Here is a 20000-nt window from a genome sequence, read left to right on the forward strand (position 1 = left end):
AGAGAGAGAGAGAGTTAGTGGGCCTTTGCTGACTTGAGCAGCGAAATTGGACTTCTGGTAATTAGTGGAGTGTGGTGGGTCACAACGAGGGCGGAGGATGCAAATGGGCTAGCGACTTCATCCTAACGAGAACCTGAAGGTTTCTAAAAGCTTCTGGAGCGCAACCGCCCCCCCCCCAACCCCCAAAAAGAATACTGTGTGTTCATATTAATACTAATAATTTTATGGTGACGATTTTTAATGGTACTTTCTCATGCTTTCTGTATAGAGAGGAACACCAAACAAAAACGCAATTCTTATACAGCATTCACAACGGCAGGAATTTGGGAGGTCATCTTTCACAATTCAGTGATGCTTGTTAATGAACTCTTTTAAGTGTCCTATGCTCTGAGTTCCTGAGGTCCAGGTGATGTTCGGCAGACACACAATCCCTCAGCATGGCAATAGCAAAATGCCAAATAAATTCTAAGAGTATAATCTGTTAAATGTGAGATTTGTGCATCTATACTCCAAGCAAATATTGGTCATTACCATTTCTTTGAACAAATGCTGATTCTACAAGGCGCCATTTCTGATCAAAAGAGGTAAAAAGCCAAACATTACTTTGATCATACATATAGAATTTGCCATGTCACCATCAATATAGGCCACATTTTACCGGCCCGTATCCACGTCTTGACTTTCTAATTGAGGTATTTTCTGGCTAATTTATCGTCCAATACGCTGTGAGATTCTTCCACAGCTCCTGAAGCATGTCGTAACGTATTGTACATTCTCTGGGAGTGCCAGGGTCATCAGCCTCTCGTATAATGTGATTCATCAAAAGGTCTATAATGAAGATCACCTTGGCAGTAGGCTAGGTGATCAGGATAACAAGTTACTTCGTAATGTTTGGCAACTGAATCACTTTGTTTGCCGTTATTATTAGCATTCTCCGGAGGTGGACTGACAGTTGTAGGAATATTTTCATCGTGTCTTATTGTCTGTATATCCCCTGAATTTCACTGGAGTTCAGAATACAACATTTCCTACTGACGAGGTAATTCTCCCCCCACCCCCTCCCTTCAGAAGCCGCCCGGTGGGTGGAGCCAATCCTCAAGTAATCTCGTAATCTCTCTCGCTCACTATATTTATCTATCCACGCACGCGCACGCACGCACAAAATTATATATATATATATATATATATATATATATATATATATATATATATATATATATATATATATATATATATATATATATATATATATATATATATATATATATATATATATATATATATATAGGTACATTCATAATACTATAAATAATTTCAAATACATTTCCAAATTCCTTCCATGAACACCTATAACATAAGCAAAGTTTGTGTGTGTGTGTGTGTGTGTGTGTGTGTGTGTGTGTGTGTGTGTTTGTGTGTGTGTGTAATATCTTAATTTTTGTTTCAAAAAGTGTCTGTGAAATGAAAGACTCATAGAAACATGAGTATGGTAAAAACCATATTAAATTCGCTACAACTAATGAAAAAAGGAAAGTATAAATAAATTGCGTCTCATAATATCCGGCAACTGTTCTAGAGCAAGCAAAAATATTCTACAAATTTCATTTAAAACATTTATTTATTTATGACATATACCTTCTTTATGACGTTTTGAAGACACTTCCCAACAATTATGATCACTAGTTAATCACTAAAAGTGTTAATTCACACAAACATTAGCATGGGGAATACCACCAAAAACAAAGGCAATCACATCCACAAATCTTCAGATATGACTCGAACGGTGAAAAATCATTATGACGTCGTAAATAAACAAATATTCCTATGACGTCAGATTCTATGCACGACCTTCCACACCTCACCCCCAGTGCCGAAATCGGCCAAGTGCGCCTCTTTAATAAAATCTTTTGCCATGCACAGGACCCACCTAAACATGCGGACATGAACACGTTGAACCCGAGAGAGTCCGCCCCCTCCTCTCTCTCTCTCTCTCTCTCTCTCTCTCTCTCTCTCTCTCTCTCTCTGTATAATTCACAGGAATATTTCTCTTTTTCCCACCCACGCACAAATTAACCTGTATTTTATGCCGGCAGTAAATTCCAGTAAAAGAAAGTGGAAATCAATGTCGGTTCAACAATCTCTCTCTCTCTCTCTCTCTCTCTCTCTCTCTCTCTCTCTCTCTCTCTCTCTCTCTCTCTCTCACGAAATGAAAATATTTTATTAAAAGATAAGTTTCGATGGAAAAAAAAATTGCTCTTCAGACCTCATGAGAATCTCTCTCTCTCTCTCTCTCTCTCTCTCTCTCTCTCTCTCTTCACACGCACGCACACATACACACAAACTCTGGAATAGAACTACCGCAGTGCAGAGTCATGAAACAAGAGACAACCTCCCCCAAATGTCTAGGAATGGAGGGTCTGGAAGAGGGATGAATAGGAGGGAGGGAGGGGGAGGATAAGAGACCTGAATGAACAATGGGAGGGCTTAACTTCCCTACCAAATTTAAGCTTCTATCCATCAGAAAATAGAAGTTAATCTGAATGAATGAACAATGGGGGTGGGTGTGTATGAGAGTTAGTATTTACATCCCAAATTTCTTTACCAGTGATGTGGTGTTAAAGGAATAAAAGTTGTAAAATAAAAAGAAAAGTCGCTTTTAAAATCCATGTCAGTTATTCTTCTTAGCTGACCTAAAACCGAAGGCCATAAAATTCGGCCTGGCACTGAGGTCATACGGCCTGATATCGAGGTCACCTCTTATCGGAAGGTTGCTCTGTCACCCAAAGTCTCAGTCAAACTCTCAACTTTCGAAGCGTGGATAAGTACCAGCGCAGAAAACTTACAAAAAGAGTATGTATAGATGTGTATATATTATAAAAATATATATACTGTATATATATATATTATATATATATAATATTGCATATGAAAATTGTGTTGCATATATGTGTATATATACTGTATATACACACAAACACCCATATATGCATACATACTCTTTTGTAAGTTTTCTGCACAAGAGGTGACCTCGATATCAAGCTGCATGACCTCAATGTCAGGCCGAATTTTACGGCGATAGGTTTTAGGTCAGCGAAGAAGAATAACTGACATGGATTTTAAACGTGACTTTTTTTTTTTTAGTTTACAAATTTGATTCCTTTAATTTTTTTTTATTTTGCAACTTTGATTCCTTTAACACCATATCACTGGTGAAGAATTTTAGTGCAAAATAAAATTTCTTTACCACGACTAAAGACCCCAGCAAACTTTGTTGACATTACGAAAGGTTGTACTGGATTTATTTGTGTGTGTGTGTGTGTGTGTGTGTGTGTGTGTGTGTGTGTGTGTGTGTGTGTGTGTGTGTGTGTGTGTGTATGTATATATATATATATATATATATATATATATATATATATATATATATATATATATATATATATATTTTTTTTTTTTTTTTAAAGTGGGGTTGTGACCGAATATTCGTTTACAAAGTGTTCTCCAACACCGACAGCTTAAACATCTGTTAAATGGTGGCTTATGGGAGGATTACTTGTAACCAATCAATGCGGTACTTTGACTAAGACTTTAAAAGATTTGCTCTTGTTGAGGGTTTTCCTTTGTGCTGAATTAGATCTTACGTATTGTAGTTACTGAAAGCAGTGTGAGAGAGAGAGAGAGAGAGAGAGAGAGAGAGAGAGAGAGAGAGAGAGAGAGAGAGAGGGGTATTTTGAGTGCATTTAAAATCAATATGGCCTGGTTCTTAAAATATCCAATACCAATTTTTGTACATAACCATAGCACTCACATTAATCCTTAATAAGAAATTTATAGAACTTAACTTTTTTTGTATGTGCGTGAGAATGTCGCGCAATTGGAACTAAAATTCATGCGAAGATGCAATGCATTACTACTCTAAGACAATTCTTCTATTTCTATAATTTTGGAATATATAAATTATATATATAAGATGCAAAGCATTACTACCCTAAGATAATTCTTCTATTTCTATAATTTACTAAAATTTATATATATATATATATATATATATATATATATATATATATATATTGATTGATTTGTTAGTTTGTTTAATATGTGATCTCTTCTATCAGTATTTCCTATTGCCTGCTGTTACTTCTTTCTGATGAACACCATATTATTCTTTGGAAGCTTGAATTTCTCGTTAATACCCCTATGGTGGGCTTGTTCCGTATGAATAGTGTTCACCTCCTGAATACAATAATAAATAATAATACTAATAATAATAATAATAATAATAATAATAATAATAATAATAATAATAATACAAAGGATCCTTACACCATTCTTAAGAGGTATAGTGCGATCATTCGTGGTTCAAGGTCGCATGCTTGACGAACAAGTTGAATTTTCATCCTAATTTTCCCCGGTTGAGAGAGACAGAGACAGAGAGAGAGAGAGAGAGAGAGAGAGCTGGCGACAAAGTAAGACCCACAGGAATCATGTTTCACATCCGTTAAGACAGAGAGGGGGACGGGAATAAGGAACTATATTTAAGGGGGGGGAAGTTTAATGTGAAAGGCTGTGTCGGGTAATATTACTGAATGTAAAAGAGAGAGAGAGAGAGAGAGAGAGAGAGAGAGAGAGAGAGAGAGAGAATGTGTTAATCAAATGTTACTAATTTGACGGAGCCCTGATCGAACACATGATATCCCCCCCTCTCTCTCTCTCTCTCTCTCTCTCTCTCTCTCTCTCTCTCTCTCTCTCTCCATAGCAACATTCGTCAGTCCATCGGGCCCCTACTACATTCAGTACTACGGCCAGAAGATGTAAAATGAATTTGAAAAAACCAATACCACTCTGAGAATGAACTCAGATGTGTGTGTGTGTGTGTGTGAATGCCCAAAATGGACTTTAAAAGATGCAAATGAGGAGAAGCTGCCTGAAGCGAATGCAGTCATGGTTCGACGGAGTGAGAGCTTGAAAGATCCCCCTGATTGTGGGAGACAGAAGATATCCTGAGCTGCATAACACAAGGGTGGAAAGGGTTAATATAATCCTGAGACGTGGCTCTGGAAATGACTTGTGAACTTAGGACGGGGAGTTACAGAGGTTTGAGGAATGGAAAGACCCAGGATTTGACGGGACTGAGAGTGAGAAACTGATGCCAGAGTGACTGAGTGGTTGACTGGGGGTCGTGAGGTACGTCTGGACGAGAGAAAGGCTCTAAATGAATGAGCGAGAGGAATGACTAATCTTCTGTATATAGGTAATGGTGACAGAGAAGACTAAGAATTACAGAAGCATAACATTACCTAGTATACCAGGATGATTTATGGTAGGAGTGTCATTAGGAATGCAAGATGACAAGATGACGAACAAGGGAAGAACGGTGAGTGCTTCAACAAGAAAGCGGGTATGTGGAGCAGGTGTCTGGCATGAAAGTCAAGCAAGTTTTCAAGGTAATGACACAGCTTCATGTGTGAAACTTGGACTTTGAAAGAGCATGTGAAGAACTGATAGAGAGGGTATTGAGAATGTAGGGTAAATGATGCCAATGACCAATTCCTTAATCTAAGTATATGGTTTCTACAGAATGACCACCTCGTAAAACAGATTTTGTAGACCATTCGCACTGCATTTCATCATCATTATTAGTCAAGAATTTCCTGTTCTATCTAATTTAAACTAGTCACGTTCCCTCAAAATACCAAGTGAAACTTTTTGGCAAAAAGCCCTAAAAGGATAACATTTTCCCGTCTGTATATCAACCTTGGTTTTTGTGAAGCAATCAGTTGAGAATTAGTTCACATTTCCGAAAACTAACTAATAGAAACATTAGCTTGAAAATCCAGAAAACCTGTGTTGACCTAAGCAGTGAATTACTAGACCAAGCGGGCCTCGACGAGGTAATCCTCATCCCACAGTGTGGCACAATTCATCAGAAACTGCATCATTTATTTCAATCTTTACCCTTTTCCTTCTTATCCTATTCATCGCTATTCCCAGTAGATGAATCATCATGACACCTCACTTGAATTTCAACTAACCAATTATCATTCCTAAAACACTCACGGACAAAATCCATTAAAGGCTACGATACTAATATATTAATTTCTCTCTCTCTCTCTCTCTCGTACCACGAAATGCGTATCAATTTTATCTAGCCTATTATCATTCTCAAAATTAACATGAGCCACATGCTATGAAGAACACGATGATATTATCATCTCTTATTTTATCAATATCCGGGGTGGACGTCATTGTTTGATTAGGAACCGTGTGGGCTATTGAAATGCCCCACAAGTTTTTGTATATCCTTGAACGCTACGGACATCTTTTCATTGTTTTGAATTCCGAAAAATTTATCTAAATGCATTATCAAACAATAAAATGTTGATATTAATCCCCAGGTAAACCACAGCCCCTGAAATGAACGTCAGATCTCCAGCCATGGTTTTTATAGTAGCTCGTGTCAAAAGAAAGCATATCCCACAATGATTCATAAAACGTAACTTCATTACTACACAGATCATATTTCGTCTTGGATGGGGCTAGAATTTCCTGTTCCACCTCCTTCGTGTTACTGAATGATTTGGTAGGGTCTGGTATAAGGCCCTACGAGCCTTTTCTTCATAATGCGGAGAGAAAGCACTGGATGCAGCATAAATTCAGCTCCATTTCTTTTCTGCGAATCAATTTGTCAACCTTGAACTTTACCAAGTGTATACTATAAATGCTTGACAATAGATTAACTCTATATGTTTCGCAATTCTGAAGATAATACCGTTGACATTACTGATTTTCTCTCTCACTCTCTCTTTCATAATTCCACCATCATAACATGAAACTGAATTCTACCTAACTGGTAGTTTTTCTTAGACAAAAGCAACACACAATGCAAGGAAGAATATTAAAAATGTCACTCTCTCCCACCTGCCAACAGGTCAAGATTACAATTACGAACCTACATTTCACCTAACCTTACTGCTATTCTTGAAACTATCATGAGCAACAGTGAAGAGTAACAGGATATTCCTATTCCTGAAGAATAAGTTCTTCTCGGAAAATCGTACGGTCCACGTCTATTAATATTCCGTATAGGAGCCATTGTGTCTACACGGAATATTAGTTCGCCTACCATCAGGGAGGACTGTTGAAATGCTGAGGGAGCTCAGGGTATGTCCTTGAACGCTTGGAGGATTTCCAGCTATGCCAAGGAGCAACGTTTTCCTTTTGTGTCGTGGTACCACTTCTATGGTTATAACAACCTCCCACATACAACGAATCAAAGATTTCAAATGTTTCAAATCAAACGTTCTCCTCTTCTTGTTTCTACATGATGGATTTGTAATTTTCAAGAAAAAGGAAACTACGACAGAGACTTGAGGTATAAAGCCGGAGAGAAAGCTGCAACGTGAAAACTTAGGACAAACTGAAAACAAGGACAGATTACAAAGCTTGGAAACCGAGAACATCTGCAATAAAACAACAACATACGTGTAAACCTACGGAAAGGAGGCTATAATAAGGCTGAAATGAAAAAAAGAAAAAACGCAGGACAGATACAAAATCTATAACAGAAGACTGTAACAATGAAATAAAAGAAAAAACCTAAGATAGGTACAAAATCTATCACAAAGAAAGGGACGCTGATTCAGAAACCTACAGCCATGGTATTGCAGACATGGTACTGTAGACATACCACGTGGTCACAGACCTGTCGTAAGATAATGGACCTTTCTGCGTGAAAATACCAGACCAAGACACCTACCAGGATGACTCTCAGACAGAAATCTCAAAAGAATGAATACAAGCATTCAGGACCTCAGTTTCATATTAAAACGTGTTACTTTAAGCCTCTTCTCCTTACTGAGGATGCAAATAGTCAGGGGCTCATGTGCCAGTGGTTACCAATCCAAATGCTGATCAGACTGAATGCTGCTTAGCGTCGAGGATAGCAAGAACATCGATGGACACAACATATTGTTGTTACTGTGTGTGTGTGTGTGTGTGTGTGTAGGACAGCACAGTCTTTGTGTGTGTGTGTGTGTGTGTGTGTGTGTGTGTGTGTGTGTGTGTGTGTGTGTGTGTGTGTGTGTGTGTGTAGAACAGCACAATCTTAAACACAATCCTACATATTACAATCGGAAAATAATTCCCATTCAAGACTTCAGTATAACTACGTATTAAATACTTACATTCATATCTTATGAATGCACGGTAGGTTAAATCTCGCATAAAATATCATGAATGGTGAAGTGAAAAATACTTTTTAAATGAAAACGTTCATCTATAATATATATATATATATATATATATATATATATATATATATATATATATATATATATATATATATATATATATATATATATCCTGACTATAAGTTGTATGAAATACAATAACATACATAACACTGCATACTACATATTCATAAGAAGTCTTGGAAAATTTATAGTTCACAATCATAAAACATAGTACTCAAATTAAAAATTTAGTCTGAAAACTTTAACGGCAAGTTAAAAAAAATCTCCAAATGGGAAATTACCTATTAACAAAAAATATAAAAGAATATCCTCAACAATTAGCATTCTCTATGAAAATCCAAACCCTTCAGGCATTTTACTCACCTGTTTAGCACCATGAGTGCAACGAGTGGCCTTCAGGTGTGCCAATACACCTGGATGAATAACAACAAAGTTGGCCCAAAATAATCTTGTTGAACAGTTGGACGGGGTGAAGTGCTGTGTGTTTTTCTTTGTTTTGTTTTTCTCCCCTGCTGAACCAACTGACACGACTATTTTGACAGTTGACAGGGAACTTTTTTATTTTTTTCTGTTGAACAATTAGAGGTTGCGTAATCCTGACAGTTTATAAGAATCTTTTTTTTTTTCTCTCTCTCTCTCTTACTCCTCCGCTGAACAGTCGGGCCACTTGCAGACCTGACAGTTGACAGAACAAGCCGTCAAGCCCTCAACGAAGACAGGATACAAGGATGAGAGAGAGACATTTGACAAGTCCTCGGCGGAGCTAGACAGGCAGGCGTGGCGTCTCGAAACCACTTCCTCCTCCTCCTCCAACCGACACTTTCCTTCCTCCAACAACCTCCTCCTCCTCCAGGTAATCCTTCAGCAGAGGATCAAAACAGCATCACCAAGACCACCACTTGCTCTCCCCCTCCACCTCCTCCTCCTCCTCCTCCTTCTGCGGGATCAACCTCGACGCCGAAGTCGCCCTCGAAAAAGGCACTCTTTCTCATCGGAGTCACTCTCACTGCGAGGGGTTCTCACTTCTCCAATGCCGCCGCGGACAACTTAAGGCACTTGCAGGATAATAGTCGTCCATGGTGGCACTCCTACGCCTAAAAAGCGTGCGTCAATAGGCACTCGACACGCACTTACTGCAAGCACGCGCGCCTCATCACACAACCGAGGTTGTTCCTCCGCCTCCGCCTCCTCCTCCTCCTTCTCCGCTATAACCAGTCTTCGAGAAACTGAGTCTTGGCATAACGATCACGTTGCATGGCGGTTTTCGTTTCCTACTTTTTAATTTGGTCGGCGGTTAGGCTGTGTTCTGCATCGCTTGTCTTCGCATCCCTGCTCACACCACTGATCCTATATAAGTCTCGCTGTTGATGCATATCAATCGATTAAATATATATATATATTTATATATTAGGGATTCACAATTATATTTCACTTATCGACAATGAAGTGTACGTTTAAGCAATAAGTTTAACTAAGCAAGTCTTATATGATTACATTTTCACTTTAGAATGTCAGTATTATAAGACATAGCTTGACATGACATTTACAAATTTGGTACACGGTATACACTTGAAAACAGCTAAGATTAAAGATTAAATGTCATAGGTAAGATTAAATGCACACACACTTTACTTCTTAATTTTGTATATATATATATATATATATATATATATATATATATATATATATATATATATATATATATATATACACACACTACTGTATATATTTGTACAGTACACACATACATACCTTAAGAATCAATTCACATCCACACGCACACCCACATATACACAAACACAAACCACACACATACCCAACACGCACAAACACGCGGGCAAGCGCGCAAGCTCACGCAGCGCATGAACATCGGAACCTGCTGACAGGAGGTAATAAAAAAAAAAAAGCTACGCGAAGTCTGAAAACCACACAGTGACAAAACCAGGTCGAAATCAATATCGGGTCAAGAAAACAAAGGACTCTTATAACGAAAGAGTCTCTCTCTCTCTCTCTCTCTCACTGCACAACGGGCACAGGTTCCAGTCTGCGTGATTTAACTCGTGTTGTTACTGATATTGATTGAACTAACCCCTCTTAAGTCATTGTTAATTCCTTCTTAAATTAACTTACAGTTTACTATTAATAGCAACTCATTAACTGATTAGTTATTCTTACTCCGACGATCAAAGTAATATATATTATTATTATTATTATGAAAGGACAATAATTTGACGAAATCAACTTCCAAAGATCCGAATCCAACATTATGGGAAATACGACATACGAGGAAAGCTCATTAATATAAATAAATCAGTAAAAAGTTAATGTACTGTAAAATTAAAAAAGTTTGTTGAGGAATATAAATAAAATATAGAGAAATATATATATATATATATATATATATATATATATATATATATATATATATATATATATATATATATATATAAAACTAGATAAGAACAACTAGATTGCCCATCCGCACTGAAATAGTGATAATGAAAATTACAATCCTAATACCTTTCATTTTATTAAAAAATAATGATGAGGATAAATGTGAAGTAAAAATAAATAATAAGGTTCAAATGTTTTATGGATGACGATAATCTAAATTTGATTATTCCACTTGATAATTTAATATACAACAATAAATCAGTATTCAAATATCACAATGAATGTCTTCATATTTTCTTGTTCTACGAAAATGGAAAATTAAAAAGAACTCTCTCTCTCTCTCTCTCTCTCTCTCTCTCTCTCTCTCTCTCTCTCTCTCTCTCTCTCTCTCTCTCTCTCTACCTTCACGCCCACAGCCCATTCCAATCAGTCATGTCGAAGGAATTCGTAAGGGCGTGGTTTGTTTGGATTCACTCTCTTGCTGAAGTGTGTTTCCTCAGAGGATGAAAAAAATGGCAAAAGCACGATAGGAATAAAGATTGTACACCAAATTTTCACAACTATAACAACCTTGGTTATTTATAGAAAATATTAAAAGTAAAAAACTTCCAAGCTGAGTAACACAACATTTAGATATAGAATTGTATAAGAATTACATTTTTTTATAACATAAAATAATCTAAATTGAATGGCACTGGGGTAACCTTCACAGGACAAATAATAAAATTATATTTTAAAGAAAGAATAAATATATACAACATTATTGTGCAAAATAAAAACGTTAAAAAATATAATATAAAGTGACGCACGGATAAAATAAAGGAAAAAACAGCAATATAAAAAAGAATTGAAAAGAATTTCTTTCCTAGTCAACACCACGGCGCTGTCTCTAAGGCGTCAGTCACACCCACTGTGGGGGGGGGGGGGTAATGCAAAGTGAGGACTTAAGCCTGAGTATTCGGCATTTGCGTCAACTACCTCTGTCATTAGCGTAACTACTCAGCATTTCCTTCGAAATGCCAGTTTAAAGCGACGTGCTTCAGTGGCTTAATTCCTCCCACACATTTACAGACGTCACGGTATGTGTCGCATTTTAAATTCATGTTTTGATTGTTGGGTTAATTAAACATCTGCTATAAGCCTCTTTACTATTGCTATTACTATCACTACTAATATTACTAACACTAATACTAATGATGTTCACAATACCGCAAATACTCTGCGGAGAATAAGATCGACAACTGTGGGTTTGTAATGTAATACAAAAGCCTTTGTTAAAAATTATACAGCTGGCAGCTGTGGAGAGACTGCTTAGCACACAGTTCATGTCTTAGGGGGTTTTAATTCCGCAGTGGATTTTACTTTAATAATAATAATAATAATAATAATAATAATAATAATAATAATAATAATAATAATGACTACTTATTTTAATCCATCCAACTTCTCCAAAGCCTTTTCAATGCTTCTTAATTTTTTTTTTTCGCTACAGCAAGAAAGCTGTTAGATGACATCACTAAGAAGCACTGCCGAATTCGAGGACCTTCTCATCTCCATTTCGGTGTGACAACTTCGCCCAACTCTAGAGTCTTGAAGGACCTTCTGCCAAATCCGGGAAAGGGTCTGTCTATTCACCAGCATGGGGGCTAACTCGGCTCCAGAGCCACTAGACGACAGATCAGCCTTAGGACTTGAAACGCCTTGAACACTGCCAGAATGCGACAGGGTTAAATAGATTAGAAGACTTGTAACTATTACAAGATAGGGAGGAAGGAATACAGAATTTAGGCCAAAGGCCAAGCGCTGGGACCTATGAGGTCATTCAGTGCTGAAACGGAAATTGAAAGTAAAAAGGTTTGAAAGGTGCAACCGGAGGAAAACCTCGCAGTTGCACTATAAAACAACTGTCAGGAGAAGGTGGATGGATACCAAGAGGTTAATAATGGATGTATAATCAAAATGAATGAAGAGGGCTGCAGCAGGGGGTCGAAGGGACGCTGCAAAGAACCTCAAGTTACACCTACAGTGCACCGCGTGAGGTGCACTGACGGCACTGCTCTCCTACGGTTCTATCACAAGAGATTCGGCAGGAGTTCTAACACGAACCCAACTGGCCCATGGAACCACACGGAACTGAAAAATCCAACGTTACAAGAGCCGTTCGTAATTTTATCGTGGTAATTATGAGCAATAACCCCCACCCCCAACACAACATCTTCCCCCTGGACTACGCTACAACCAATCAGCGGAGAATTAAAATATATTTAACCAACCAGATTTTTGTTTTTAATCTTTCCCCACAGAAGACTTCCGGCTACCAATTTCATTTGGTAAAAATACTTTAATATTTCCGCTGCAGAAATAAAAGAAGAACTGATAAGAAACATTAAAAATGACTGCAAAAAGCTGAATGAGCATGAATTACCTGTCTTTGTAAGAAACTTTACTTGATAAAAGGGTATTACCAATATAAAATATGATGATGGTAACGATACTGTATTTTACTTCTAGAAGGATGACGGAACAAAGGCAAGTAGCGATAGGATTTTTAAATAAATAATCGATAAATAAATATACATACATACACACACACACTATATATATATGAAAGTACATATGTGTGAGTCAGAAACTTATTTCTGTTCCACATGTGATTGTGCGTTGATTATTTCTATCATATATGTGTGGGTGTGTGTGTGTGTAATTATTGTGAGTTTTTCCTGGGAATGTGACTTTTAAAACTCGACTAGAACCTGGCCTTGTGTACACACCTGTATAATCTGGTGGAATCAGCAGCAGCAAAGTCACAATAAGGCCAGAGAGCCAATATAGCGAGGCACGTGAATATAAACCGACGTATCAGTGTCCTCTGTAAACCCAATAACGTTATTATAAGGCTTCACTAACCTCCCTCTGTTTATCATCACGCTTTGTATATTGCTGTGCGTCCTTTTGTTATGTCAGGTTTCGATCTAAACATTAAGAAGGGGAATTATGTTCAAATGAAATGATTGAAAGATCTGAATATATGTTCCCTGTACGTATGAACAAATGTTATTTTACTCAAGAGAGAGAGAAACAAAACGCTAACACAAAGTGGGTATACCTGCAAGGTCTGAGGGACGCTTGGCTTCAGGATACTGACGGTTTTATCGAGATCAAAAGCCATAATAATGATTAGCTACTCGAATTGGGATTTTGTGCATTTATGTTGGGATTTTGTAAATAAATCTCGTGAAAATTCATCATACTCTTCAAACTAGTAACGGCTAAACATCAAGTACAACCAAATAAAGTATATGAGAGAGAGAGAGAGAGAGAGAGAGAGAGAGAGAGAGAGAGAGAGAGAGAGAGAGAGAGAGAGAGAGAGAGAGAGAAACTCTTATCAGCCAAACAACTAAAACTATATCATTAAGATAAATATAATCAACGTATTTACCTAAATCTAAATCATTTTAATAAATAAAATCAGTGTCTCTAAAAGTAGATCATTAAAATAAGTACAATATAAGTGTATTTCTCTAAAATTGTCATTAAAATAAATGAAATCAGTGTATCTCATAACAGGAGAAAATCCACAGGAACGTATCTTTGTCGAACCCTTCCACGATTCCACCGGAAGTAAGCAGAGAGGGGCCAGAGTGATAGAGGAGACAGAATGTTTTTGGGGGTGGAAGTTTAACTGCCTCACTCTCCCTCCCTCCCTCCCTTCCCCTACCTCCCTCCTCCTCCTCCATCTGGGGACGTAGAGAGGAGGGGGAGTGAAAATCCCCCACGTAGGGCGGTAGGGTCATGAAAATGTCTGAGTGAGGGGACTGACTCCTCAAAGGTGTCACGGGAAAAGGGCAAACTAAATTTGTATGTTGAGAGGATATGCAAGGAATTATTTCCAGTACTATTTCGGTTTCAGACCCAGGGTGTTTTCTAGACGAGAATCTATGGTAACATTGTCCAAAGAACGACTCCATGCATCAATAGCCCCATTCGAATTAAAACGACTACTTCATAACTTAGGAAAATTGATAATATTGAAGTTTAAAATCTCAACTTCATCAGCATCATTTCATAAAATATCTCTCCTGACAACATGGCTTGCAAAAACTGATAAAAAAATGAAGTTTAAAACTTCAACTTCATAAGCATAGTTTCATATACAATATCTCTTGAAAATCAACTTTATCCCATAAATAACCACACAAGTTTATACGACTACTTTACAACACGACTTACAAAAATTGATAACAAATCTGAAGTTTAAAATCACAACTTTATAAGCATCATTTCACACAAAATATACCCTTCACAAGCCAACTTCATCCCCCAAGTGCTCTCAGACATTGAAAACCATCCAGCAACGGTTGAAAGAAAGATAAAAAGCTGAAGTTTAAAATCACAGCTTCATAAGCATCATTTCAGACAAAATATACCCCTCAAAAATCAACTTCGTCCCCCAAGTGCCCTCAGAAGTTGAAAAGCATTCATCAGCAAGGGTTTAAGAAAGAACAAACCAATGCCTGAGAGAGAGAGAGAGAGAGAGAGAGAGAGAGAGAGAGAGAGAGAGAGAGAGAGAGAAAGAATTTCTTGTCATTATTTTCACCAATTGCTCTGAGAGAGAGAGAGAGAGAGAGAGAGAGAGAGAGAGAGAGAGAGAGAGAGAGAGAGAGAGAGTTTATCTCCTCATTATTTTCACCAATTTCTCATTAAACAATGACTTTGTGTGTGTGTTTGAGAGAGAGAGAGAGAGAGAGAGAGAGAGAGAGAGAGAGAGAGAGAGAGAGAGAGACGGGAGTGTGTGGGAGGGGGTATAAAGGTCTGGCTCCTAGGAGTCCTTCGAGGGTGTGGTTCCACAGGAAGGCATGGCAAGGAGGAAGTCAGGATAACTTAAACAGCTCAGGAATGCAGCGCAAGCCCATCCTACCAGACAAACCCATCTATTAGCGAGCAATTACGGGCTTCTATTAGCTCCTAATTATAGAAACTGTCGACTGATGGATGTTTAGTTTAGCTCAGCGGACACTCCGCATGAGTTTGAGCGTGGTTAGTTTTCTATAGGAGAGGACTGGGAGTTCGTATTATTATTATTAATTCAAGGAGGTTTACATGCTCAATCCAGGACGACGTCCGAATTAAAAAAAAAAAAAAAAAAAAAAGCTTTAACATAGGATGAATGCTCCATTCCGGTTAAAAAAAAATAAAAAAGAAAGAGCATTACTGATTTTGCACAAAACGAAAGCAGTCTGACCAATAATAATAATAATAATAATAATAATAATAATAATAATAACAATAATAATAATAATAATAATAATAATAATAATAATAATAATAATAATCGCATTAGTCACTAAAATGAAGAAATCCAGAATGATCTCAGTGTATATATATATATATATATATATATATATATATATATATATATATATATATATATATATATATATATATATATATATATATATATATATATATATATATATATAGAGAGAGAGAGAGAGAGAGAGAGAGAGAGAGAGAGAGAGAGAGAGAGAGAGAGAGACCCCTGTTCGATTCCAATAATAATAATAATAATAATAATTTCCTGCTGTTTATTTTCCCCTCTGTCTACCTGAATCATTTAGATACATATGGCCCCATTCTGAAGAGCATCTATAATAAAAGACTGTATTTTTTCTTCAGTCTACCCGCACCATTTAGATACATGTAGCCCATTCTTTAAAGTATTTATCATCACTATGACTGGCTAAAATCTCATAACAGGACGAGAGAGAAAGCGAGAACATCTCTACAGTCGCATCGAAGCGCCAATATGAAAGAGTTATCGCGCCGGTCGTCGAATGCAAAATCAAGCGTTGCCCTCCTAAGACCAAAAATAGAATAATCGACTAAGGCTTCCTCCATTAAAGTGTTTACACTATCTTCAGCGAGATTTACAGCTCTGGAGAGAGAGAGAGAGAGAGAGAGAGAGAGAGAGAGAGAGAGAGAGAGAGAGAGAGAGAGAGCTTTTATTATTATTAATAGTGCTTATCACTATGAAAAAGGAGTTTAAAACAGTCTTGTTGTCATATGCTCAATAGCCAGACGATATGTTGAGAGAGAGAGAGAGAGAGAGAGAGAGAGAGAGAGAGAGAGAGAGAGAGAGAGCTTTTATATTATTAAAATAGTACTTATCACTATGAAGAAAGGAGTTTAACACTAATGCAGTCATGTTTTCATATGCTCAATAGCCAGATAACATGTTGAAAGAGAGAGAGAGAGAGAGAGAGAGAGAGAGAGAGAGAGAGAGAGACAGACTACTTCCGGCGACGGAACAGAACATGTTAACCAGTTCTCAAAATCTATTTAATTCCGCACCGGAAAAACCATTACGCAAGAATTACATTTCGGAATATAATTACGTTGTTTCTACATAAGGTCTACAGAACTTCCTAAGAACATTACTTTAAACCTTTACGTTAATCGAATCATGAAGCTGGTTTTATTCCAGACTTAACTGTTCCTTTCTGCATACATTTTTGTGACTGTGCAGCAAGAAAGTATTTGCAAAGCATGCATGGATTCAGTGAATATCACTTGAAATGAAATCATAATTTCACCCTGTATCCTGTAAGAATGTGTAACTTAAAACTACATATAAATACAATTTCAGGCGTCAGTTATTACTGTAACATCACAGCCAGTCACCTAAATCAATCCATCATGCTTTCTGAAGTAATCTTTAAATCTATCGCCGCTGCAGAATAAAAGGGTTTTAATACCACGAGGGATATGACGTCACCGTTGTGAATTCGGTGACGTCAGTACCTTTAAAGGGACTAAAATCAAAGGGTCTGACTAAAGCTATTGCTTAGGACATTGCAATCCGCGGGGCTTCTCGTTGCCTACGTCAGGCGCCATATTCTCATATATAGCGGGGATTAGGAATTTGAGGGTCAACCGGTTTGAAGGGTACTGCTCTCCAGGGAATTATACTGAGTGTATAAAATGATTTCCACATCACTTCAGACAAAAATCCTAACAGTTCTCAGCTCTCTCTCTCTCTCTCTCTCTCTCTCTCTCTCTCTCTCTCTCTCTCTCTCTCTCTCTCTCTCTCTCTGCAGGTTTCTGGCCCAAGAGTTGCACAGCTGACTAAATTCTCCGTAAACTTACTATTGAAAGAGAATAAGCTTCCTCTCTCTCTCTCTCTCTCTCTCTCTCTCTCTCTCTCTCTCTCTCTCTCTCTCTCTCTCTCTCTCTCTCGCAAAACATCTTTACGCTGATAAAAATGAAGACCCTTTCTCAGCTTCTTAAGAAAAGCTAATGAATTAAGAAAGCCAATATCGTAAGCAGAGCTAATAAAAGTTAAGATTTACCTGCCTCTCCTCCCCCCACCCCCTTCTTGAATGTTCTCTAACTACATCTGTTTTACAACGAACGCCCGCCCCCAAAACCCACCCACCACCTCACACCCAAAATTCGTAGGATAGCTCACCTCACCTGTTAAGGGAATTACTTTGTGTGGTGTTCGATTACCTGCAGACTGGCTTCGCCCCTCTATGGGCGTGGGAATCGCATCGTCATATTTTGTACTGGTTACTGACAGCAATGACGCAACACCTGTCAAATCGAGTTAGATTGGCGACCTTCATTGGGATAACAGCATGGACCAGTGTCATAATATTATGCATCATTCAGGAGGCATAATATTGTGACAATCATTTCTGAATGTGTGCACCTGTTGATTGGTCGTGAAGAGAGAGAGAGAGAGAGAGAGAGAGAGAGAGAGAGAGAGAGAGAGAGAGAGAGAGAGAATCATACTATGAAAACGTGGAACTAGTTTTGACCCACCCACAAAACTATAAAACTCAATAATGCACAAAAGCCGGTAAATATCACAAGACTTCAAAAGCACGGAATGAGCCGCACCTCCTCCTCCCATTCCTCAAACATCGATGCGCCTCCCCACCCCCAACCTCCCGTGCCTCTGGAGGAATTCAGAAGGGCTCCACAACACCCATTAGGAAGCAAATTCCACAAGGGGAGAGTATCGCGTACCACCACTTCACACAGGATCATAACTCGACACCTTAAGGACAAAAGCTCAAAACTGAGGGTCTAATCTCAGCTTCCTTTCGGAACACGCCGTCGACTTTAGAGAGAGAGAGAGAGAGAGAGAGAGAGAGAGAGAGGCTCTCTCTCTCTCTCTCTCTCTCTCTCTCTCTCTCTCTCTCTCTCTCTCTCTCAAAGAGGTAAGTAAGTCCACACAGCAGGAACGGAAAATGGAAACTCACTCTCTCAATAATAGTCCAAGCAGTAGAAATGGAAACTCTCTCTCTCTCTCTCTCTCTCTCTCTTGAGAGGATGGTTAACAAATATTGCTTTACTGTTTCGACGAGATTTGGGAAGAGTTTCCACATGCCCTCGGCCCCACAAATGAGGGGAAACGGCTTCTGACATACCATGGTGGTCAAAAGTAACGGCCACAACAAATAATACTCAAGTTTCACTTGTGAGATGAACTTGTTAACATAATTTTAAAGACCTAGACTGACCATTACTAAATAAAACTTTCAAGATATTTTTGGCAATTTGAAACTCAGGAATTTACTTCCTGCTCCGTAATTATATATATACAAAAACACAACACTTAGGAAGTGATACTGATAAAGACAACCCATTATTCTAAAAACAAGGAGGTTGAATAATTCACGAAATATAAAAGAAGATAGGTTCCTTTCTTGGAGTTGGCAAATTCAGTAATTCAGGAAATATAGAAGATAGATTCCTTTCTTGGAATTGGCAAATTCAACAATTCAGGAAATATAGAAGAAGATAGGTTCCTTTCTTGGAGTTAGTAAATCCAATAATTCAGGAAATATAGTAGAAGATAGGTTCCTTTCTTGGCGTTGGCAAATTCAACGAAATGCTGTATCTGTGTACTTCTAACGCATGAATCTGTGTATATGTAACGCCTGAAGCAAGCAAAAAAAAAATGAATAAAAGGACAAAAGTTGGCGCAGGCATAACACTGACATGCAACGATTTCTATCTCTGAAAGTATATAAATTTTCCTGATGAATTTTGACTGACTTATCGCATGCACTTCTGTAGGAACAAATGAAACTATAACAAATAATGAAAGATCTTTAGGTGACCCTCATAACATCTCTAAATGGCTGTGCCACAGTAAGGAGATGAAAGGGAAATTAAAATATGAAATAGCCTAAAAAAAATTCCTTTCGATTACTCTCACAAGGCCACATATTTTACAAATCACTTTTTTTTTCTCTCCCTCTCAATGTCAAACCGAGAAGGAAAAAACAAGGAATTAGTCTTTAAATCAAGTAAAATAAAGCATAGATAGAAATACAATTCTATAAA

At 37.7% G+C, this 20000-nt stretch overlaps 1 protein-coding gene and 1 long non-coding RNA gene across 3 annotated transcripts in view; one reads left to right on the forward strand and one right to left on the reverse strand.

Moving 5' to 3' along the window:
- Nucleotides 1-12272, forward strand: part of LOC136836967 (uncharacterized) — an 82575-nt gene extending 70303 nt beyond the window's left edge. Inside the window, exon 4 of the long non-coding RNA XR_010852518.1 lies at nt 12136-12272. This is a non-coding gene — a long non-coding RNA (uncharacterized lncRNA). The remainder of the gene's footprint in view (nt 1-12135) is intronic.
- Pli (E3 ubiquitin-protein ligase pellino) overlaps nt 1-20000 on the reverse strand; it is a 106491-nt gene that overhangs the window by 29428 nt on the left and 57063 nt on the right. The window contains exon 1 of one of the 2 annotated variants that reach the window (XM_067101501.1): nt 8613-8821. The exons of the other annotated variant lie outside the window; for it this stretch is intronic. Within the exon in view, the coding sequence (XP_066957602.1) occupies nt 8613-8626 (14 nt within the window). The 5' untranslated portion in view covers nt 8627-8821. Of the gene's footprint in view, nt 1-8612; nt 8822-20000 lie in introns of those variants that run through there. 2 annotated transcript variants of the gene reach the window in all.

The sequence above is a fragment of the Macrobrachium rosenbergii genome, chromosome 57 (genome assembly GCF_040412425.1).
Source record: "Macrobrachium rosenbergii isolate ZJJX-2024 chromosome 57, ASM4041242v1, whole genome shotgun sequence".
NCBI classification, from domain to species: domain Eukaryota; kingdom Metazoa; phylum Arthropoda; class Malacostraca; order Decapoda; family Palaemonidae; genus Macrobrachium; species Macrobrachium rosenbergii.